Raw genomic sequence first — 24,515 nt, forward strand, 5'->3', positions numbered from 1 at the left:
TGATGGTCAGTAAAGAACACTTTAAGCTCTTCTCTCAATTCAAAAAAACATGTCAATACTTTGCCCCTTGATAACCAGCACACTTCTGTATGTGGTAAAAGCATTACAAGGTCGCTGCCCATATCATATAATATATCATTGCATAATGCAGAAAATACACTAGAGTTCAGGGGCCTTGCTTTAACAAAGTTAACCATTTTCACTGTAGTATCCAAAACTTCTTTCAAGCTGTCAGGCATTCCCTTGGCAGCAACAGCCTCTCGGTGGATGCTTCAGTGTACCCAACTGCCGTCGGGAGCAACTGCTTGAACGCGCGTTACCACTCCACTATGTCTCCCTGTCATGGCTGTCATGACATTTGATGTCACAAATCTGTCCAGTACTTTAAAAATATCCTCTCCTGTAGTCCTGGTTTCCAGTGGTTTGCAGAAGAGGATGTCTTCCTTAATTGACCCCCCATAAACGTAACGGATATATACCAGGAGCTGTGCCAGGCCCGCCACATCTGTTGACTCATCCAGCTGTAACGCATAGAATTCACTGGCATGTATGCGAAGCAGTAATTGTTTCAAAACATCTCCTGCCATGTCACTGATACATCGTGAAACAGTGTTGTTTGATGAAGAAATTGTCTGTATAGTTTTTTAGGCCTTTTCTCCCAGCATTGTCCCAGCCATATCCGCGGCAGCAGGAATAATTAAGTCCTCCACAATAGTATGGGGCTTGCCTGTCTTAGCCACTCAGTAGCTCACCATATAAGACGCTTCTAGCCCTTCTTATGAATGGTATCTGCTGCTTTTATACATGACTTACTACTCGAAAGTCGTCTTAATTCTCGCTCAAAAAACATCCATGGCTTATTTTTGAAATTGGCATGTTTCGTTTCTAAATGTCTGCCCAAGAGTGAAGGTTTCATCGAGTTGTGAGATAGTACTTTTGCACATATAACACACTGTGGCCCGAGGAAAGGCACTACTCCCAATATAAGTGAACCCCAAATCAATCTAGTTCTCATCATATTTGCGCCACTTCGATGGTTCAACATCCCTGTCTGTTGTTTGATTCTTTCCTGGGTAAAGGGGCAGCAGCTCTTCGGCTGCATCAGATTCACAACTGTCAGTGTCCATGCTAGCTGGGCTAGCAACAAAAGTAGAATTACTGATGATAGCATTGGATGTGCTTGTGGAAGCAGAACAACTGCTGCTGGTAGTAGCAGTACTACCAGTAGAGCTGGCATGTGTCTCTATGGATGCGGGCCTTACTTCCTTTAACCATTTATCAATTTTCGAGCAAACGGAATGAGCAGCAGCTACGTTTGGCTACATACGGACAACTTGTGATAGATAGTAAGTTGAAAGCAGGACTGAGTTTTGGGGTGCCCCTCGAGCCCCATAGTGTGGGAACCACGGAAGTAGAGTAAGGTTATTGAATGGCATTCATTACTTGGCTCAGCATCAGCAGGAATGACAACTCAACTGTTTGGCATTTGGACATTGTTTTCTCCAGAATGTGGGATCTGACTATACCCACTGACCAGTATAGCCTTGGGCTGTCTGGACCCTCTGAAGCTGTAGCAAGTGATGGCTACTCTCCAGGACACATTATCATGTTGGCTGGAGTAAGCTGCAGTGCCCAGTGCCTATCTAGCCTGGTTTAACCAGACTGAACCCTGAATGCACCATTGAGAACAGTGTTCAGTCTGGGTTAATCCAGGCTAATGCCCATCTGTTATTGAGAAGAAGCAGGGTGTTGCTGCTACTGATGTACCCCCCCTGAGCTATAAGTCTGTGTGCATAAGGCAGCAGCGGAGACATCATGTACTCAAGGACTCAAAACATTTTTCACGCTTTTTGTGAATTTTGTTGTTGCACAGATCCTCACAGTAAAACCAGGTGCACACTCATCTGCATCAATCAATTGGTATACAGTTGTCATTTGCTTGATGCATTCTGCAAGAGCTAAAAATACAATAATTCAAATTATCATTATTTATTTTATGTTATTGGATGCACAATACGTATGTCTACAGCTTGGTAAGATATAGACTGTGTACTGTACGTTAAATGCTGATCATTCCATAAAGGGAAAGCTTTGTGTGCAGATGTCTATATTGAAGTCACTGTGGTTTAGAAAGAAAGTCGATGCAGCATGCATTGTTTACACCGTTCCCTGCAGCTTGAATTATTAGGCTGTATGAGTATGCCCTTCGAGTGGGTGGATGCTTTCCAAGAGCTAAGAGCTACTGTTAGAGTGAGCCTGGCAGGTTACACCACCTCAGGTTCATAGACACTGCTTTAACTGAGATAACTGGGACATTCACCCCTTTCTCTCACGCACGCACACACAGACACGCACGCACACACGCACACAGATTGCAAAGGGACACATGCACACCACACACACACTCAGAGATCCCACACGCATACACACACAGATCCCAAAGTGCTTAATATTCTCCACCATGGGAAGCAGAAAGAAGGAAAGGTGACTGCTTGTCAGAGCAGAGCATATACAGCATTGGGCCTGGGGAACAGATGTGGGGAGAGACAAGAGCCAGAGCTAGAGCCAGAAAAGACTGTGGCAGAGGGATAAAAAAAGCGGTGCATTTGACACAGGGGAGAAGGAAAGGGGGATGGGGAGGAAAGACAGATGGAGATGGAAAAGTGAGAGAGAGCGAGAATCCACATTAGGGGACAGAGAGTCAACATTACAATAAAACAATGCTAAAATGCCTCCGAGACATCAGTTGTATCATCCATCCTTCCAGGATGTGTCCAGTTCAGGTTTGGCCCGCTGACATCAGCTGAGTCAATCAGAGCTGTGAGCAAGAGGCACCTCGTCTCGTTGCACAATGAAACATACAGTGCCTTTCGAAAGTATTCACCCCCCTTGGCATTTTTCCTATTTTGTTGCCTTACAACCTGGAATTAAAATTGATTTTTGGGGGGTTTGTATCACTTGATTTACACAACATGCCTACCACTTTGAAGATGCAAAATATTTTTTATTGTGAAACAAACAAGAAATAAGACAAAGAACAGAAAACTTGAGCGTGCATAACTAATTCACCTCCCCCAAAGTCAATACTTTGTAGAGCCACCTTTTGCAGCAATTACAGCTGCAAGTCTATTGGGATATGTCTCTATTAGCTTGGCACATCTAGCCACTGGGATATTTGCTCATTCTTCAAGGCAAAACTGCTCCAGCTCCTTCAAATTGGATGGGTTCCTGCTGGTGTACAGCAATCTTTAAGTCATACCACAGATTCTCAATTGGATTGAGGGCTTTGACTAGGCCATTCCAAGACATTTAAATGTTTCCCCTTAAACCACTCGAGTGTTGCTTTAGCAGTATGCTTAGGGCCATTGTCCTGCTGGAAGGTGAACCTCTGTCCCAGTCTCAAATCTCTGGAAGACTGAAACAGGTTTCCCTCAAGCATTTCTCTGTATTTAGTGTCATCCATCATTCCTTAAATTCTTAAAGAATTTAATTGAATAAAGTTTCCCAGTCCCTACCGATGAAAAACATCCCCACAGCATGATGCTGCCATCACCATGCTTCACTGTGGGGATGGTGTTCTCAGGGTGATGAGAGGTGTTGGGTTTGTGCCAGACTTAGCGTTTTCCTTGATGACCAAAAAAGCTCAATTTTAGTCAGAGTACCTTCTTCCATATGTTTGGGGAGTCTCCCACATGCCTTTTGGCGAACACCAAACGTGTTTGCTTATTTTTTTCTTTAAGCAATGGCTTTTTTCTGGCCACTCTTCCGTAAAGCCCAGCTTTGTGGAGTGTACGGCTTAAAGTGGTCCTATGGACAGATACTCCAATCTCCGCTGTGGAGCTTTGCAGCTCTTTATTGCCTCTCTGATTAATGCCCTCCTTGCCCGGTCCGTGATTTTTAGTGGGCGGCCCTCTCTTGGCAGGTTTATTGTGGTGCCATATTCATTCCATTTAAAAAAAAAATGGATTTTAATAATGCTCCGTGGGATGATCAAAGTTTATGATATTTTTCTATAACCCAACCCTGATCTGTACGTCTCCACAACTTTGTCCATGACCTGTTTGGAGAGCTCCTTGGTCTTCATGGTGCCGCTTGCTTGGTGGTGCCCCTTGCTTAGTGGTGTTGCAGACTCTGGGGCCTTTCAGAACAGGTGTATATATACTGAGATCACGTGTCAGATCATGTGACACTTAGATTGCACACAGGTGGACTTTATTAAATTAATTATGTGACTTCTGAATGTAACTGGTTGCACCAGATCTTATTTAGGGGCTTCTTAGCAAAGGGGGTGGTCACATATGCCCGCACCACTTTTCCGTTTTTTTTTCTTCCAAAATAAGTAATTTTTTTCATTTCACTTCACCAATTTGGACTATTTTGTGTATGTCCACTACATGAAAACCAAATAAAAATATATTTAAATTACAGGTTGTAAAGCAACAAAATAGGAAAAACGCAAAGGAGGTGAATACTTTTGCAAGGCACTGTATCAGTGATTGCAGTGAGTCATCCATCCCTGGGACTTGCATGACAACCACAGATTATGGAAGGGCTGGAGGGGATGGCCTAGCCGGGCTGTTTCTCTTAGACCGACGATAATAAAATATGCAAGGAGAATAGAGGGTCAAACATAGTCAGTGATGAACAGAACACTCCAGACGGAGACTGTTGAAGAGACATCTCTCAAAGGGGGAAAGCGTTTTGGGTTTGAAAGCATAAGGGACAAAGGATGCAGGGCCGACCCACATCCTCTCTCAGATTGTTGAGTCATGGTTATAGTACATTAACAGTTATTGTTTAATTTGTGTTTACACACATATGGTAGTTATTGTGATAGGGACTATACGGCGGTATATCTCCAGCTTGGTCCCAGATACGTTTGTGCTGTCTTGCCAAATCCTACCCTGTGATAACGATCATATGAGTTGACTATATAAACAGATCTGGGACCAGGCTAGCATCCCTCTTCAGATTTCTGCAATGTCATAATGGCTTAAAAAGTGTCTATAAAGTTTGTGAAATGCAAACAGACCGAGTGGATTCTCATTATCACAATCATCAAAGACATGATTCTGTTCTGTTGTCAGCACTCTGCAGCCTTCTCCAATTTCCCATACAGTGCCTTATTAAAACGGCTCAGGAATTTAAATGGATATACTGCAATTAAATAGAATAGGATTATAGTATTGACCTATAGAGAATAAATAGATGATGAAATATATTCCAAATTAAGAAAGCTTAATCAATCCAGTTCACTTCAGAATGATTCCAGAATCCGTGGAAACTTCATTGGGGTAATAGGCAGGGCCCAGGGGGATAACTTGGGAACATTGAAGTTTGTCTATTTCTGTATACCCATAATTACCAAGTTAAGTCTGCTGACAGTGTGTGTGCTCTGTGCAGAGAACTTGTTGACAGAGACAACAACGGCGGGGGACAAACGCAGGCGTGAAATGGAAGAGCAGTTAAAAAGGTTTGTGAAAAGGAGAAACACAAAAAGAAACACAAAAACACAAAACAAAAATAAAACCAAAAATCCAAGAAAGAGGTTTACCACTTGGATGAACATTGTTTCTCATTCAATCATTTTGACCATATGTTATTGAATGTAGGCTACAGGATCAGAGAGAGCAGGTTAAAAAAAAGCGTTGGAACAAAAAGGTGCTGTTGGTGTAACAGAGGCAAGAGCTACAGTAACGCTCCATCCCTTCTGAGGCAGCTCTCCGCCCGCAAATGAATGGCAGTTAAAAGCTTATTGGCCTTTTAAAAGCTTGGAGGTCTCAAGAGAGACTATCAACAAGAAATGTGTGCTGGATCAATCCGCCCGGCTGTTCGAGTGACAACAGATGCTTTCGGAAACATGATCAACTCAAATGGCATGAGGTATGAATTACGACGAAACAAGAGGAAATATTCCCACCACCGTCTAAGGTAAGGAGCCAGATCAGTGAAGGGATCCAACAGGGTTTGGAAGTATTCTTTTTCAAGTCAGTCAATTCAGGAAGGAAACTTATATTCCAACGCCAACTTTATATTCCGATACTAACTTAAACTTTACTTCCTGAATTAACTGAATTTATAGTGTAATTGAATCCAACCCTGGGATCAGAGGTTGGGGTACACTGCTTAATTTGTAAATTGGGCGGTCCCGGAACACATAGTGAGTGCGAGAGAGGGCGTTATCCGGGGGGCTCTGAGGTACCGGTGTCACGTCTACTCCCGCTCTTCCCCTCCAGCATTCATCAGGAGAATATCCCCTTCTTCATTACTACTGCACCAGATCATCCTCGGCCTCCCTTGGCTTCAACACCATTACCCCAAAATCTCATGGTCGAGGATGAGAATCAGACTGGTCACCCGAATCCCATTCCCTGTGGTTCCATGTCAGTTGAGAGTCCTGCGGTTGCACTTCAGCCCAACATCCCGGAGGTATACCAGGACCTGCGCGAGGTATTCTTCAAGACCCGCGCCACCTATCTTCCTCCTCATCGCCCCTGGGACTGTGCCATCGACCTGCTTGCGGGCTCAGCGTCTCCGCGCAGACGCATCTATCCTCTGTCGGTGGCTGAGGCCCAGGCCATGGAGGATTACATCCAAGAGTCGCTCCAACAAGGTTTCATCCGCACATCCACTTCTCCTGCGTCGGCTGGTTTCTTCTTCGTGGCCAAGAAGGATGGAGGGTTACGTCCATGCATTGATTACAGAGGACTCAATGAAATCACCACGAAGTATGAAGTGCCTATTCAGAGTACAGAACAAGTTTGTGAAGGAAAAATGTGTTCCTACCTTAGTTTTCTAAATCTCCCACAGTGACTCTACCCATGTCAAGTCCATTTAACTCCTAACAGTCCGTTTCTTGCTCAAAGCCATGACGTTTAGACTCCTTGTAAGGCTGTTCGTAAGATTCTGGCTGTTGCGTCTATTTTTCTATTTTGAATGTTAACTATAACCTGGGTACCCTCTTTCGCCTTGTCTACAATGCTTGCTGCCACCAAATGCACCTTGGATTCAGGTATGTTCAAAAACTTGTATTTTTTTACGTCGGCGGCAGAGGACGTTACTGTGCATTCCACCTACTCTTTTGCTAATTTAATCCCTCCCGTCTTTTCTAGACCCAAGTTCCCTACTGTACCTTTTTGCATGTTGTACAGCCCAGCTTTGCATTTTGCATGAAAAGCCAGGGGTTACACGTTTGCCTGCTCGTGAACTGAGCTTCTGTCCAAACTGCACCTGCTCTGAGCACTTCATCAGTAGATTCACTGTCCAGCTCCCCGTCCCCCTCTCCCACCGAGTCTGACTCGCTAGTAGGCCTACTAGCTAGTGGAGGTGCCAGTGGTGGTGCTGAACAGGTGGGATTAGCGGCGCTGCTAGCTAAGGCATCGCAATCAGGAGCAGTTTGCCCCTCACTCCTCTCCTCTGGCACTGACAGTTCCCCGGCTTGTTTCGGGTTCGATTCACCATCTTTCTCTTGATTTTTTTTACTTCAAAATTTCATCAAACTTGATTTGTCTTTTTTAATCCATTTTTTTTGTTTCATATTGAGTAGGAAGATGACTAGCCTAGGCTAAGTGACGAGATTACATAGGGACCTCTTCACTAGCTCATCACCACTACCAAGACCTGTGTCAAGATCAGTTTCTTACCTCACCGGCCCTCCCCATAACCTCCATGTGAAAATATGAGCGCAGGTCTGTAATCAGTGTGGCAGGATAGGGTGATTACACAGAAGGATCCCTGCGCTTTGACATGATGGTTTTTCTGGGGGAAGAAATAACGAGGAGGCAACTTGACTAAACTCTGATCACTTTTATTAGAATGTTTATAGTGCGAACTGTGGAAAAAGTTATAAATCATGCCGTGAGAGGTACCGGATCCTGGCAAACAGGTGCCGGAACAAACTAAGTAAAATCTGTTTTGGCAGGATCCGGGTCAAATTAAGCACTCTATAAATGAAGTATAAGTATAAGAAATCTAAGATGTGTCAAATAAATGATATCCAGCTCAGGGCTCCAGCTATGCATTTGGTTCGCTAACTTGCTAGCTAAGTGGCTAGATGTCAAGATCAAGCTTCTTTGTTACAGCAGAGACATTCAAACCTCTCCTGAATAAAGATTCCTGTTGCTTAAATTGTTTGGTAATAATATATATATATATATATATATACAGTATATGTTTTTTATAGCACTCCTTGTTTGCACATTCAGTAATACATATACCCTGGTATGGTACAGAAACGGTATAAGAGTATGAAAATCTGGATACTGCCCAGTAGGCTTGAGCGATGTACAGTTTATATCGTATACCGGGATATTTAGAAAAACAGTATGGTTTACACCACTGCTTATAAGTTATGTATAACTATAACAAATCTAAGCGGTATGGTACAGAAACGTATGACGTATGAAAATCTGGATAGCGCCCAACCTTACCTTGCGTGTCGTCTTTTTGATTGCCCGGCCATCCCGTCTTCAGTTAGCTGTTTGTTCCACAACACAAAATGATAAAACTGGCTCGTTTGTTTAACCGATTTACACGGTTATTAAAAAATCGTCACAGCCCCATCCATGGCATGATGGCATTGGCATCCATGCAATTCTACCCTCAAGAACCAGTGCCATGTCAGAGAGGAGACGCTTAAAAGAAAAAACACCACAGACATGGGGCTGCATCCCAAATGGCACCCTATTCCCTACATAGTGTACTACTTTTGACCAGGATCCATGAAGCAGCCGTGGGGTTACTTAAAGGCTTAAAGGTGGATGGTGGAGGACAACATACAATTCATACAGGTCCGGACTCCTGTCACTTTTTGGCCCTAATGCTAAAAGTAGACCAGCACTAACAGCTAAGTGGCTTCCAGCCGCTGGTGCCGACAGGACAGCTCTTTCCCTTACGGATGAATTTGCAGCTCAGAGGGTGGGATATAACTACAGCAACAACTGGGTTAGATGGGGTGGGCGGGTGGAGACAGATATACTGCATACGGTGGGAGTCATCTGGGGTGTGCCAACGCAGGGGTAACACCCTGGCAGTGGACCCAGAGAGGAGGAGGCAATGGAGGGGAAATGGGGTGGGGAATTTGAGGTTAAACAACAACTGGGTAGGACTGTCCACAACCCCACAGAGGACAGATCGGCAGAGACGGCTTGTTGGACATTCCTTTATGATGGCATCCTGGCCTCTGATTCCATCAAATGTCCCAAAGGATTCTGGTAATTATTATTGTAATTCATCCATTACTTGCATAGTTTAGCCATCAGTATTTAAAATATAACTTTGTGAGGATGAAGTTAACGTGACCGCACAAAGTAGTGTGATAGTTAGGGATGAAACACAATACTCACAGGGGATGCGGCTGGCATGCCAGGGGGCGGAGTTAGTGACAAATCCCTGTTTTGTTGCCGTGACAATGACCCAGGTGCCAGGGCGGTACAGGAAGGTGACCATGACGACGCCATCTTTGTCAGCCTTGCTGGATGCCAAGGTAGACTGGTTCCCATAAACATCCACTGCAGCCTCTGCCAGAGGTGAAAGGTCACTGTTGTCAAACACCTGGACTCTGACGAGCACCTCTGTGGAGACAGGAACGAGAATTATTAAATTATTCAAACTAAATCGGAAACCTACAGGATAATTTGCAATGAATGCACAAAAGTATTGTTTGGTTTTGATTCAAAGTTGGAGGCTAAACTTGTCGGCCATCGTACAAGTTCCACAATGAACTCTTATTGCAATCTGAGAGCACACAGATTGTTCTGCTTTTTCACATATAGTTGGGTTGTAGTTTCTAAGTTCCCTTGTAGCTAACGATAGGAAATGTGTTGTTCTTATATAACAAATTCAAGTGTCATCTCGCACTACATTAAGTAAATGACAGGGCAAGCGTGTCTCTGTTCAGGTGTTCTAGTTCTCAGCTGACAGGGCATGACGACTCATCGTTGTTAACCATGAGATCAAAAAAGCATTTAATAGAGTTTAGGGGTCTAGTGCCCGAACCCTATTAGGACATGCTGGGACCATCAGAATCGATTGATCCTCCAAACCCAAGCCAAACTGTCTGGAGGGATAGAATGGTGATTCCACTGCAATGACCATGTGCTTTCTAGTACCCATGGTGATGACCTGGATCATACAGGCATACTCCTCATGAGCTGTTCAGAACAATTCTAGTTATTGAGTTCAAGAATATATTCCATGGAAAACATCCTCTCTCGTGATCATGAGATCACACACACACGGTCCAAGGTCTATTGACAGAAATGTTGCAATTAACAGTTGATTTTATTGGCTGTGATAGACTCTTTCTCAACATACTGTGATACGAACTCTGTAGGGGGTAACACTAACACTATGTGCTTCTCAGAGTAGTGTGTGTGTGTGTGTGTGTGTGTGTGTGTGTGTGTGTGTGTGTGTGTGTGTGTGTGTGTGTGTGTGTGTGTGTGTGTGTGTGTGTGTGTACCCTAGCCCATTCACACAACCATTGACTGGCCCAGTTCACATTTTCACATGCTACAGAGAGAATCCTTCATAAAACCAAGTTCACATTTCCACATGCTCCAAAGAGTCCTTGAGAAAACCCAGTTCACATTTTCACATGCTCCTAAAGAGTCCCTGAGAAAACTATTTTGATTCTAAATGGGTCAATGGCTCAGTTGATGCATGTTGCTATGGATACTATGAGGTGTCCCCAGAAAAGAATGTTGGGAAAATGGGTCGCTTGGCAGCTCCATCTGGCGCGGAGGACAAGGCCCAGTGATGGTGGCATACCGAGAAGATGATATCATCTCCATAATTAACATACAACATGAATCAACAAACACAACAACCCACATGAAGCTATTAAGGGAAATCACATTGCATGAACTGGTACTCAATAGGGGTACTCAATTCCTCTACGTGCCCACATTACAAAAAACGTTTCCTCTGTGACTTCAGTAGGTTGTTGGTGGTCCACCAGATAGTGCTAGGCAGAATATTATTTATTGTGCCAATGCAGCAAGCTGCGGCTGTTGAGAGTGCCTCCTTGATATTTGGGGATACAACGCCAAGAGCTAAAAGGCTGAAATCATGGCAGGAAATACAATGAGATGCCAATTAAATGTAATATTAAACCTGCCACTGAACTGGCTTTACAGTACCCCCCTCTCTCTCGCTATCTTTCCCACCACCCTCTCTGGTACCGATCACGTTGGTCCTTTTTACAGTGATGAAAGTTGAAGGAGATGCTCGAGAGGTATCAAACAAAATCCTGAGAATGGACTTATTACTGTAATGTAAACTTGCAAACCCTGTCACGTCTCGACCGCAACCTCCTGAAGTTGTGCACGACACTCGCACCCTCTCCAAGCAGGGCAATATAAACAGAATTGTCTCGTTGAGCCCGACACTGGTGCAGTAAAAATAGCAATAGCACAACAACGTTTAATGTTTATGAAACCACTGAAATGTATAGACATGTTCATTATATTCGAGACTTGTTTTATTGCAATTTCATCTGAAATTATTAAGAGAGAGAGGAGTACCAGAGAGGGAGGGCGGGAGAGAGAGAGAGGGTGGGGGGGCTATTCTCATTGACGAAAGTTGAAGGAGAGGCACCGCAACGAGATTTAAATTGCCATAATATGTACATACACTTTTCAATTTATACATCACACCTTTGCCAAGAAACAAGAAATACAACCCTTTCATTGATGGCATATGGTTGTGAATTGTTGCGTTATTCAAGAGTGTAATAGCGTTATGTTTTAGATGAAAAGTTGCTTGCGGGAATCAGTGTGCTTAGCTTCCTCCACTGTCCAATTGCCCCGTACTGGTCTCGAACCAGTGATCCTCTGCTTCGCAACACACGTGGCCGCCCTCCTTGACAACGTACCAACAGTTTGAGACACCTAAACGGTACTGATCGGACGGCTCCGTCCGCAACATTTCCAGCTAGCTCTGGAGTGAGTTTGTGGCACATTCTTAACTCTATTACACTTGGTTACTGGCTAGTGGCTACTGTGAAGTTTACGGTAAATTGGATCAGCAGAGCAAGAATGTCATGTTGCCAGCTACAACGAAAGGTAAGGCAAAGGTGTGATGTATAAATTGAAAAGTGTATGTACATATTATGCCAATTTAAATCTTGTTGCGGTGCCTCTCCTTCAACTTTCGTCAATGAGAATAGCCCCCCCACCCTCTCTCTCTCTACCGCCCTCCCTCTCCCTCTCTCTCTCCCCCTCCCCCTCTGGTACTTCTCCATTTTTCCCACCTCCCTCTCTCTCTATCACTCTCTCCCTCCTTCCTTTCCTCCCTCTGCAGATGGGTATTCAGGAAAGGGTGAGGGAAGCCGAGCAGCAGGGTGGCCTTGGAATAGGAAGATAAGTATTCCTGCATTCCAATAACGTCCCATTTCCATGTTTTCTCACAGCCAGCTCTTCCTGTATGTACAGTAGGCTCATTTCCATTCCATTGCTTTAACACACACATTACCTACCACGATCTGATCTGAGCCATCTCATTCTGGCTACGGGCCAAATCTCATCTAGGCACTTCACACCTCTCTCACACTACACAGCTCAATATAAATGAGTGATTTTTCCGATTGAGGTACTGTAGGCTATTTGAATAGAAATCAGCTGTTATTCAATGTTCACACACTTTCTTTCTTTAGCCTCCCCAGACATGATGCACAAACATATTCAAGCATACGTGTGAGTTACTAATGATGAGGTTCAGGGGGTGTGAATGAGTGACATTTGCGGTCGGTGACATTTAAAATGAGCATGGCCTTATTTCTATTACAGAATATGACTGTCATTCATATTCCATTCACCCAGCTCAATGTGACATCGATAGGTTTAGGCTACAACATGATACTCAAACTTCCCTATAACCATCATGAGGTTGCTACAACCTAACTTAGCCTATGAATGAAAGTTTACAACATACTGTAGGCTTGCTTCCGTTTAAGAAACGTTTTTCAATAGAAACGGGCGGAATGAATACACACTTGATCACACGCAAACACAGTTCACTTTCATAGCAGCCACATACAAACAGCATGATAATTTTTGTTCGCGGTATAACTGCTTCTCGCATCTACGCACTCTCCTTCTCTCACCTTTGCCCTTCGCTTGTGGACTTCGGTGCACAACACATCCGCTGTTTCAAATCAGGCGAAAAAACCTTTCCAAGCCAAACCTTATCATAATAGATGTTCTACTACAATGTTTGTAAATAAAATCAATGATGAGAGAATAGTCAGATTAACTGATAACTAAAATAGTATAGTTGTCTAATGTTGGTGGGGCATATTATTCTGTTTTAATGTTACTCCTGAATCACTATGATAAATATAATCACTTTTTTGAGTGTATTATACAAAGCTGAGATTTACTTTGAGGTCCAAAGTGTAGGAATATAGGTGAAATCGGAATGCTCGGAATGCTGTGAACCAAGAGGTTGTGAGTTCAAACCCCAAGTGAGGACGTTGAGTAATAATTACTGTGTAAATAAACATACACATTGTTAAAATGTGTCATATGTAAGTGAGGAACACTGCAGCTATTCTATGACGTTCCCTGGGGCTTCCTAACAACTTTTTGTTTGTAGGGCATCATGTTAACATTTTTATCCATGAATCCAAAATTTGTGATCACGTGAAAATCCACATGTGAAACCTCATGTGAAATAGCATCACAAGTGAAGTTTTCCAAAGCCACATGGTTTTATAATTATTTACAATAATAATAATTACATTATGAAATAAATTGTTGCATGTGCAAAACATGTGGAAATTTCACACGTGAAATCATGTTTTGTTTTTTTTCCCCCATAAGGGCTTCATCAATCTGGACAGCTTTGTAAAGCTGTTTTGGGGAGTTTCCTGAGAGGGCGGATCGGATGGAAGACTGACGTGTCACAATCCCAGTCTGTCCTTCTCCTATGAGCAAGGTCAAACCTCCTTGGAAACATTTTGATCTAAGGAGACTCGCTCGTAACCCAAATGAAACACAAAGGGTTTGAGGTAGAGGTATCAAGGGCGAGGATAGAGTTAAGAGGAGATAAATCTAACCAAATCACCTCCACCTCCTTCCTACTCGCATACACCAGCTGGAAGTCATCATGAGGGACTTCCTCAGGCTGCACATGGAGGGGAGAGGAGAGACAGAGAGAAAGAGAGAGAGTGCAGAGAGGGAAAGAGAGGGGAATCCACAGCTGGCGCACATCAGTAGAGAGGGTCTCTCTCAGGCCTCTGTTGTCTACCAGTGCCCGGAGGGAGAGTTATATGGTGTGTGAAGGTTTTTAGGGGTCCATAAAGTTGGGTTACAACTTTGAATGTCTTTCAGCTTGAACCCTACCACCTACAAGGCGAGATAAAATAAGCTACCTTTGGTTACACACAAGAAGGGCCCCGAAAGCACTTCATGTGTAACATTGGGATCTTTACCAAGGCATTTCAGAATAACTAGAGTTCCACTATCCACTAATAGCCAGCATGAATTGTTAGCTTAGAAAGTCAATGGTTTGGTGCTGTTGTCGTAACATGCGTATACGTTTCTTACTAACTCAGCAAGCGATGATAGCTTAGCTTGTTGTTACTTAGCTTGTCATTACACGTGTCAAGGTTTCGATTCAATCAAAAAGATTTAAGCTTCCTCAGCAGCAGGTTGACAGTACAGTACACCCAGGTTGATATGTTAATAATGGATGATTTCCAAGTGTTATAAACTACTGCTGAGTGTCCCCAGAGAGGAAACCCATCCACCATTTAGACCGTGTTGGCCCTGGTGCAGGGCATTGTTCCGTGTGGAATCACAGCCTCACAGGACACATCAAGGCTGTTCTAGAACAGGAAAACACAGTTCCACGTTTCAAGCCAAAGTCCACAAACAGTTCCCCCTACTGTGATCGCCTTTAGAGGCAGGATCCCAGTGGACAAGAGGCTAGTCCCCTTGATTATCACAGAGGAGAAAGGAGAGGACACTACATACACTTGATATGAGAAAACAGGATAAGACACATCAACAAACAGATGGCACAATTTCTGATTGATAAAGTAGAAAAATAACTGTTACAATCAACTCAGAGTTAACACAAAGTCCCCGCTTTTTTTTTTTACCGGTGTCATCCTTTTCCATATGAAACCAATAGTAATTTCTGATCTGTAATTATGAACAGTGAACCATATCATTAAGGTGTCATTGCTTTTCATTCCTGGGTAACAGTAATTGTTTCTGCTCATTTGCACAAGAAAGTGGTGAACAATCGAACAAAATCACAAGATTTCACCACAACTGAGTGGCGTGTAAATTACCGATATTTCCATAGTTCACAGTCACGAATCCACAGAACCTAACGTCAACACAACAGGCTGAAATGCGGAAATTTGTTACCATGACAATCATCCAAGAACACGTTCACCCGCACCCGCACCCGCAACCACACAAAACACCGGCTAGTACATATTAATGGTATCAAACGTTTTTGTGTTACATAGTCATACATTAGTCACGGAAGATTGTTGAATCTATGTGGTGTTCAGGCACTCATAGCACACTGAGCAAAAGAGTGGTATCTGAATCAAACAGCTGCTGGAAAGGAAAAAACACAAATGCACGATCTGGTTACACTAATCTATGATCAGAGTGAGGCCACGGGCAGGTTGCTGGGATGCAGTAATACAACTTGGTCATCATGTCCAGATGTTGTAGATCTCTGCAGCCTAGCCAAGATGTTTAAAGCTGGCCTGGGACATCACATTGGCTTATACTGTATGTGGTCAGTGAGAGGATTAAGAGGAGTAGCTAGAGAAACTATCATGTGGAGGTGAATTACATACACAGAGCCTTTCATACAGTATCTCCATATAGTATATGGCACTGACATACAGCTGAAGTCAGAAGTTTACATACACTTAGGTTGAAGTCATTGAAACTCATTTTTCATTTTTTTTCATTTTTAAAAATTTTAGCCCCTTTTCTCCCCAATTTTCGTGGTATCCAATCGCTAGTAATTACTATCTTGTCTCATCGCTACAACTCCCGTACGGGCTCGGGAGAGACAAAGGTCGAAAGCCACGCGTCCTCCGAAGCACAACCCAACCAAGCCGCACTGCTTCTTAACACAGCGCGCCTCCAACCCGGAAGCCAGCCGCACCAATGTGTCGGAGGAAACACCGTGCACCTGGCCCCCTTGGTTAGCGCGCACTGCACCCGGCCCGCCACAGGAGTCGCTGGAGCGCGATGAGACAAGGATATCCCTACCGACCAAACACTCCCTAACCCGGACGACGCTAGCCCAATTGTGCGTCGCCCCACGGACCTCCCGGTCGCGGCCGGCTGCGACAGAGCCTGGGCGCGAACCCAGAGACTCTGGTGGCGCAGCTAGCACTGCGATGCAGTGCTCTAGACCACTGCGCCACCCGGGAGGCCTGAAACTCATTTTTCAACCACCCATTTGCAACCAAGCTACAACTTCCGGATTGATGTCTTGAGATATATCCACATCATTTTCCTGCCTCATGATGCCATCTATTTTGTGAAGTGCACCAGTCTCTCCTGCAGCAAAGCACCCTCACAACATGATGCTGGCACCACCGTGCTTCACGGTTGGGATGGTGTTCTTCGGCTTGCAAGCGTCCCCCTTTTTCCTCCAAACATAACTATGGTTATTATGGCCAAACAGTTCTATTTTTGTTTCATCAGACCAGAGGACATTTCTCCAAAAAGTATGATATTTGTCCAGATGTGCAGTTGCAAACCATAGTCTGGCTTTTTTTAATGGCGGTTTTGGAGCAGTGGCTTCTTCCTTGCTGAGCAGCCTTTCAGGTTATGTCGATATAGGACTTGTTTTACTGTTGCTATAGATACTTTTGTACCTGTTGCCTCCAGCATCTTCACAATGTCCTTTGCTGTTGCCCTGGATTTGGCTAAGGTGTATGTAAACTTCCGACTTCAACTGTAAATACAACAACCTTGTACAGTGTCAGTATCTCATGATTTACTTATGGCTGATCATGCGTTAACCTAACATAATATATCAAGGAAAGATATCATGATGGTTATACGACAATGTAGCTCACTCAACCTCACACCGAGAAAGGGTAGTTGAGAAACTGACAACATTATTGTGTCCATAACTTCCTGCAACTCTTTTGTATTTTCATTGCAATGTCATAAGGCGGCATGTAAGAGTCTTGGGCCAGTAACTGAAAGGTCGCTGTTTCGAATCCCTGAGCCAACTAGGTGAAAAACCTTTAGATGTAGCCTTGAACAAGGCACTTAACCCTCATTGCTCCTGTAAATCGCTCTGGATAAGAGCGTCAACTAAAATGGGTTATTCTCTTACCAGTCTTTTTGTGTCATTCTTTCTTTACAAAATATGTTGTGCTCCAACTGTATTTTCTTCGGACATTTTCTAAAATGGGTATATGTGGCAAATAGGCTTACATGCCAAATTAGTCAACTGTTCTCAAACATAATCCAGATTAAAATGTGGAAGACCACTTAACAGATGTGAGATAATACAGTATAAACAGAAAATAATGAGGGGACTTAGCTTTAATTGCCAGTCGACAAAGGATTTGATATGGTTTCTTACTGAAAGCCTTTCAAAACATCCAATTTCCCAAGGAGCAGAATTTCATCCATTACTAAGGGCAGGAAAGTTGTATATGAACTGTGAGTATCCTAGCCAAACTGAAAACTATATAGGAAGTCAATCGATATATTTAAGTATTGTTTGCTGGCAGTCCTTGTTTAGAGACAAGGCAGGCTGTTGAGATTTTTTCAGGCTCACTTTTGATGTAAATTAGTCTCATTCCAGAATAACTTGTCATTAGGAGGAAAATAAAGTCACGAGGAAAGAGCCATGGTTCAGGGATCCACCCATTGTGTGTTAGGCTGTCTATATTTCCAAAGGGGTGCTATGCTGTGCTACTATGCTATGTCTAGACAGCTCTACTAGTATCCTCTGAGACGAGAGAGGGTGTTAGGTGTCAACAGTCGGATTCCTCCCACTGTACAGCTGCCTGAGCAAAAATTCCTCGGCAGACAGCCAGCCCACCTTCAATAGGCTACCACTACAGAAAAACAGCCTGGTTGGTCCTGGTCCACGATGCTCTGAATCCTAATACAGGATGTCAGTCAGAGCAAAATTCTATGAGTCAGACAGACCCAATCTTTCTAGCCTGGTCCTAGATCTGTTTATGCTGTCTTGCCAACTCCTATGGTCATTGTGACCATATGATTTGGCAAGACAGTACAAACAGATCTGGATCCAGGCTACCACTCTTCAGTAGAAACCAACTAATTTGTACATGCCTCAGCTCCACTCCCAGCAGTAGAATGTATAATTAAAAAGAAATGATTGAATTGCTAATTAGAACTGACCTCTTCTTGACATTGCTTCCATATTTAACATAACCATATATCTACTCTACACTGCCTGCTACTTCCCCTGGACGGTTTAGTGAGACAGCATTTTCACATCACAATATAGCCAGCCATTTTTGAGATTCTCAAAAGATCCACAATCCAGATTTTTAGTGGCTAATTATCAAATAATATGACCTGGAGACGTTGTACAGTCGTGGCCAAAAGTTTTGAGAATGACACAAATATACATTTTCACAAAGTCTGCTGCCTCAGTTTGTATGATGGCAATTTGCATATAGTACAGAATGTTGTGAAGAGTGATCAGATGAATTGCAATTAATTGCAAAGTCCCTCTTTGCCATGCAAATGAACTGAATCCCCAAAAAACATTTCCACTGCATTTCAGCCCTGCCACAAAAGGACCAGCTGACATCATGTCAGCGATTATCTCGTTAACACAGGTGTGAGTGTTGACGAGGACAAGGCTGAAGATCACTCTGTCATGCTGATTGAGTTCGAATAACAGACTGGAAACTTCAAAATAGGGTGGTGCTTGGAATCATTGTTCTTCCTCTGCAATCATGGTTGCCTGCAAGGAAACACATGTCATCATCATTTTTTTGCACAAAAAGGGCTTCACAGGCAAGGATATTGCTTCCAGTAAGATTGCACCTAAATCAACGATTTATCGGATCATCAAGAACTTCAAGGAGAGCGGTTCAATTGTTGTGAAGAAGGCTTCAGGGCGCCCAAGAAAGTCCAGCAAGAGCCAGGACCATCTCCTAAAGTTGATTCAGCTGCGGGATCGGGGCACCACCAGTACAGAGCTTGTTCAGGAATGGCAGCAGGCAGTTGTGAGTGCATCTGCACGGACAGTGAGGCGAAGACTTTTGGAGGATGTCCTGGTGTCAAGAAGGGCAGCAAAGAAGCCACTTCTCTCCAGGAAAAACATCAGGGACAGACTGATATTCTGCAAAAGGTACAGGGATTGGACTGCTGAGGACTGGGGTAAAGTCATTTTCTCTGATGAATCCCCTTTCCGATTGTTTGGGGCATCCGGAAAAAAGCTTGTCCGGAGAAGACAAGGTCAGCGCTACCATCAGTCCTGTGTTATGCCAACAGTAAAGCATCCTGAGACCATTCATGTGTGGGGTTGCTACTTAGCAAAGGGAGTGGGCTCACTCACAATTTTGCCTAAGAACACAGCCATGAATAAAGAATGGTACCAACACATCCTCCGAGAGCAACTTCTCCCAACCATCCAGGAACAGTTTGGTGACAAACAATGCCTTTTCCAGCATGATGGAGCACCTTGCCATAAGGCAAAAGTGATAACTAATATTTTGGATCCATGGCCAGGAAACTCCTCAGACCTTAATCCCATTGGGAACTTGTGGTCAATCCTCAAGAGGCGGGTAGACAAACAAAACCCCACAAATTCTGACAAACTCCAAGCATTGATTATGCAAGAATGGGCTGCCATCAGTCAGGATGTGGCCCAGAAGTTAATTGACAGCATGCTAGTGCAGATTGCAGAGGTCTTGAAAAAGAAGGGTCAACAATGCAAATATTGACTCTTTGCATCAACTTCATGTACTTGTCAATAAAAGCCTTTGACACTTATGAAATGCTTGTAAGTATACTTCAGTATTCCATAGTAACATCTGACAAAAATATCTAAAGACACTGAGGCAGCAAACTTTGTGGAAATTAATATTTGTGTCATTCAACAAAACTTTTGGCCACGACTTTATATACTCAATAAAAATATAAACGCAACATGTAAAGTGTTGGTCCCTGTCACGCCCTGGCCTTAGTTATCTTTGTTTTTCTTTATTATTTTAGTTAGGTCAGGGTGTGACATGGGGGATGTTTGTGTGTTTTTGTCTCGTCTAGGGTGTTTGTATTGTCTAGGGGGTGTTTGTAGAGTTCATGGGGTTGTGTTCAGTGTAGGTGTTTATGTAAGTCTATGGTTGCCTAGATTGGTTCTCAATTAGAGACAGCTGTCTATCGTTGTCTCTGATTGGGAGCCATATTTAGGCAGCCATAGTCATTAGGTAGGTTGTCGGTAATTGTCTATGTGTAAGTTGCCAGTGTCTGCACTTATTTGTTTTGTATAGCTTCATGTTCGTTGTTTTGTTAGTTTGTAAAAGTGTTTGTTTCGTCTTCATTAAAAAGGAAGATGTATTGTTATTACGCTGCGCCTTGGTCCTCCTCTCTTTCTCCTGACGATCGTGACAGTCCCATGTTTCATGAGCTGAAACAAAAGATCCCACAAATGTTCCATACGCATAGAAATATGCATTTGTATCATTCTCAAAACTTTTGGCCACGACTGTAGTCCTAATCCATAAGAAAATGGGGTCCCCAACGACCACAATGAAGGAAAAACTCCAGAATAACTGTATATGGTGACTGTAAAGCTTTTTTTGGACCAAAAACAAACCAAAAGGTTTGGGCCCACCTGCCGCCTGTTGCCATCCCCTGCCATAGAGGCTCAAAGTGCAGCAGTGTATAGATATGGACACTATACAGAACAACCACCCTGTGACTGAACGACCCCATGACATCGATAGAAAACGAACAAGAAAATGTACAATTTTGCTTAATAAAAACACAATAAAACCTAGATCTCAGGGTACAGAAGGGACAGTACTGCCAAACAATTACGAATCTGAACAATTATCAATTTGAGATTGTATGGTTCACCTGCCCAGGGGCCGTGGAGAGAACACAAAGCAATGGCAGTCAACTCACATTAGACCCTTGCCTGGCCAGGCCTTAGCCGGCTATTGTCCGCACACCGGGGCAGGCTGCACAGGTTATCAGACCGATTAGGACAGTCAGGTGTTGCTCATGCAGAAACAGCCCAAGAATAACACATTGTTCATGCTTTGGTTGTTGCTTTGGGCAGTGGGCACAGTCAGTCCGCAAGATATACACAGCTGATGCTTTTACATAAACCTCTGATCTCAACAACAGCAACACTGCCTCCATCCTCACAAAATCGTTTTTTAAAATTAACCTCAGGCGCTAAGTGGCCAGCAATACACCATAGATGTTTGATAATTCAAGGAGACGTACCATAGAAGGATCAACGATCGCACGAGTATCTCAGTTGTGATGGCGCATGTCATTATTAGGGTTTCTTTCAGCCTTGAATGACAGACAGCACCTGGCTCTTGTAAGACAGGTAAACATGACCTTCAAAAAGAAAGCCACAAATGGACGTGTGACAAATCGCCTCAACTGGGTAGGAGACAACATGGAGGTCACTGAGAGGGGAAGGGGCAGGATTCACCATGGACAGATTACCATGGCAATAACATAATGTGACAGAGGGTGGACAAAGAGAAGACACGTTCCACTCAGTCACTCTGATCTGCAGAATTCAGCATGAAATAATGTTAAGATAACCAAGATCAGTGTACATCAAACTGAAGATGACCTTGTATCAAAAAGTTCCCTTTCAGGACAATAATTCAGATATGAGGATTTCTGATGTCAGTGAAAGGTCCATTTTAATTTATTTAAATGAGACCATTTTCATATATAGTATTTCAAAGTACCCTTAACTCCTCTAACATACAAACCTTCTCTCTGGGGATGTCAGGCTTACATTGAATATTGCGCTATTAGACTAAATTATAATGTTATTCATTGAATAAATAACATCCCCATGGCTGGGTTCAATCCATTCTTAATTCATTTCAACAGTATATCATTAATATGTATGCCTTGATTACTGATGCTGCAGAGAGTGTGTACCGAAAAAGCGGCATCCCAAATGGCACCCTATTCCCTATGAAGTGCACTACTTTTAACCAGGCCATATCAGAAATTGGGTGCCATTAGCTGGGCCATTTGCCCAACATCTACCTGTAACTAAATATGCATCTTCAAAAGGAGCTGAGCTGATACAAGAAGAGAGTCTGGCACAATTTGACAATGTCCACAGCATCACCCTCCACTGATCTCTGAATTAATTTCCTTTTTCTTCCTAGACCAAGCATTTAATTGGTAATAGTATACTTTGTTTGATAGGTTGTGGTGATTCATCTCGTTCTTGCTGAGCTACTGAGCCGAAAGAACATTGAAGTCACTGTGCCGTTAAAAGAAAGGAATTTCAACTGCGATAAAAAAAGTCAGCCCAAGCTTCACCGGCCTCAACTCAATCCACAAGCGCCAAATTCTTTCAGCTACTCGACTTAGTTTACCACCCAAGCTCTCTGACTGCTTCAAAGGGACCTTTACTTCTGAGGAGAGATTGAGGTCATGAGCTCTATGGTAAAGTAATGAAAGAACACAGTCTGACAAATCAATATGAGGTGAAGGTGCGGTCGTGGTTGACGACAGCACCTTCAAATGAATGAATCAACATTTCCTGTCTCTCCAGTTGGGATACTTTTTAATCAACCCATGGTGTAATAGCATTATATGATGACAAGGTGTTAGCGACTTTGATGTGATTTCCCGTTTGAAAGTGTTTCAAGAAAGTTTAATCTATACAGCTAAACTGCAAGGCAGTGGCCATTTTAGTATGTAAATCTTGGTGGGGCAAAAAAACAACTAAGTGGGATGTATGCCAGCAAAGCCATTACACATAAAAACATAGTTGATATGGCAGACTTGCTTAAACAAATGTGGATTCTACTGACAATTGAGATGTACAATCTATGGCATAAGGGGACGACAAGTGGATAAGAGGCAATCGGCAATTTCGATTAAGACACTAATGAGCAAGCGACGACGGACGTAGTCAATATAACTATTTGTTCAGCACTTTTGAAATGTACAGCGACAGAATTCAGAACATGGGCCATTCTTACAGTGTCCTCCCTGTACACGTCAGAACCGTAGGATAAATAAATGGGGCATATAAACAGACAATGAAAGCTCTTACAATATTCTATGATTACATTTCTCTAAAACAGGTTATAGGCTATTTGTGCACCACCAAGTTCGAACAGTAGGCGAAATTAGGAGGTAAAAATAGACCAAATTATTAGGATGGGGCATATTGAGCGCCGTTTGGGTCTTTGCGTATCAAAAAAGATGCACGTCATTTAACATTATTTGACGCGTTAAATAAGCTTTAAATTTGACACGTCAAATAGCACAAATATATTATAGAATATTGTGTGTAATGAATTTGCACACGCAAGCCAAGCACCACAACTACTATCAGTAGCACTGTCAAAGCTGTATAAAAAAAGCTAGCCAAACAATCACATACTGGGCCACGAAGGATGTGTTTACAATACCGCGTTGGTGAAAATAGACCAAATTATTAGGGTGAGGCACATGGGCTAGTAACAGCGTACTACACAATATAAACCTAGTATTACTTTCTTAGCTACAGCATACATTTCTCCCTTGCATATTACATCATTTATGCAGCAGCATACAATACATTTTTGGACTCACCTTGTTAAGGTGGCACAACCGTTCTTTGTTGGCAAATTTTGTCATCAAACTTTGTCATCAAAGTGGATTTATGGTGGGAACTTGGGGGAAAAAACACATCCACTCCATTGAATAGCAGGCTAACGTTAGTGGTTTCTTTGAAACGCTCACAGTTAGCCACTGATTCCTTCCAATCGACTCATTGTTGAATTTGCAATTTAAAAAAAATCTATTATTTCTCTTCAAGGATTAAAAAGGATTTGCCAGTAGATTGTCGACTTGATGACAACTGATGATGACTGCTACCTAAGACTTTGAAAGTAAGATGTTGACATGTTGTCCAATCAAAGCTACTGTAGATATAACGTGATTTGATGTCATTCTATCTGTGGCCAATTACCTTGAGCCTTCTTCTCTATGACAGAACCCAAGCGCATAACATTTTTGAGCTCTAACCTTAGAATTGGGCATGACGTACTGTCCCATGAGTGACAGAAAACGGAGCCAATCGTGGCAGAAAACTGAGCCAATCAGGCACAACGCTCTGTATTTTCTGCTGGCTAGCCCCACCACCACAGGAAACACTGAGCTAGGCTGAAACACAAGCATTTTTGAGCTGCCTTACTCAAAAAAAGCAAAAAAAATACCATGTTTGTATGCGGCTTTATCAACTCAATTACATTTTATTATTTTACATTGTTTGCAAACTGATATGTGACAAGCAAAACAGGCAAGCCCCCCCCCCAAAAA

The 24,515-nt window shown here is 43.0% G+C and overlaps 1 protein-coding gene across 1 annotated transcript in view; it reads right to left on the reverse strand.

Moving 5' to 3' along the window:
* The window catches only part of LOC120034538 (protein FAM171A2-like), a 70,080-nt gene that overhangs the window by 43,961 nt on the left and 1,604 nt on the right, over nt 1-24,515 (reverse strand). The window contains exon 2 of the mRNA XM_038981134.1: nt 9,345-9,572. Within this exon, the coding sequence (XP_038837062.1) occupies nt 9,345-9,572 (228 nt within the window). The remainder of the gene's footprint in view (nt 1-9,344; nt 9,573-24,515) is intronic.

The sequence above is a fragment of the Salvelinus namaycush genome, chromosome 41 (assembly GCF_016432855.1).
Source record: "Salvelinus namaycush isolate Seneca chromosome 41, SaNama_1.0, whole genome shotgun sequence".
In the NCBI taxonomy this organism is placed as follows: Eukaryota; Metazoa; Chordata; class Actinopteri; order Salmoniformes; family Salmonidae; genus Salvelinus; species Salvelinus namaycush.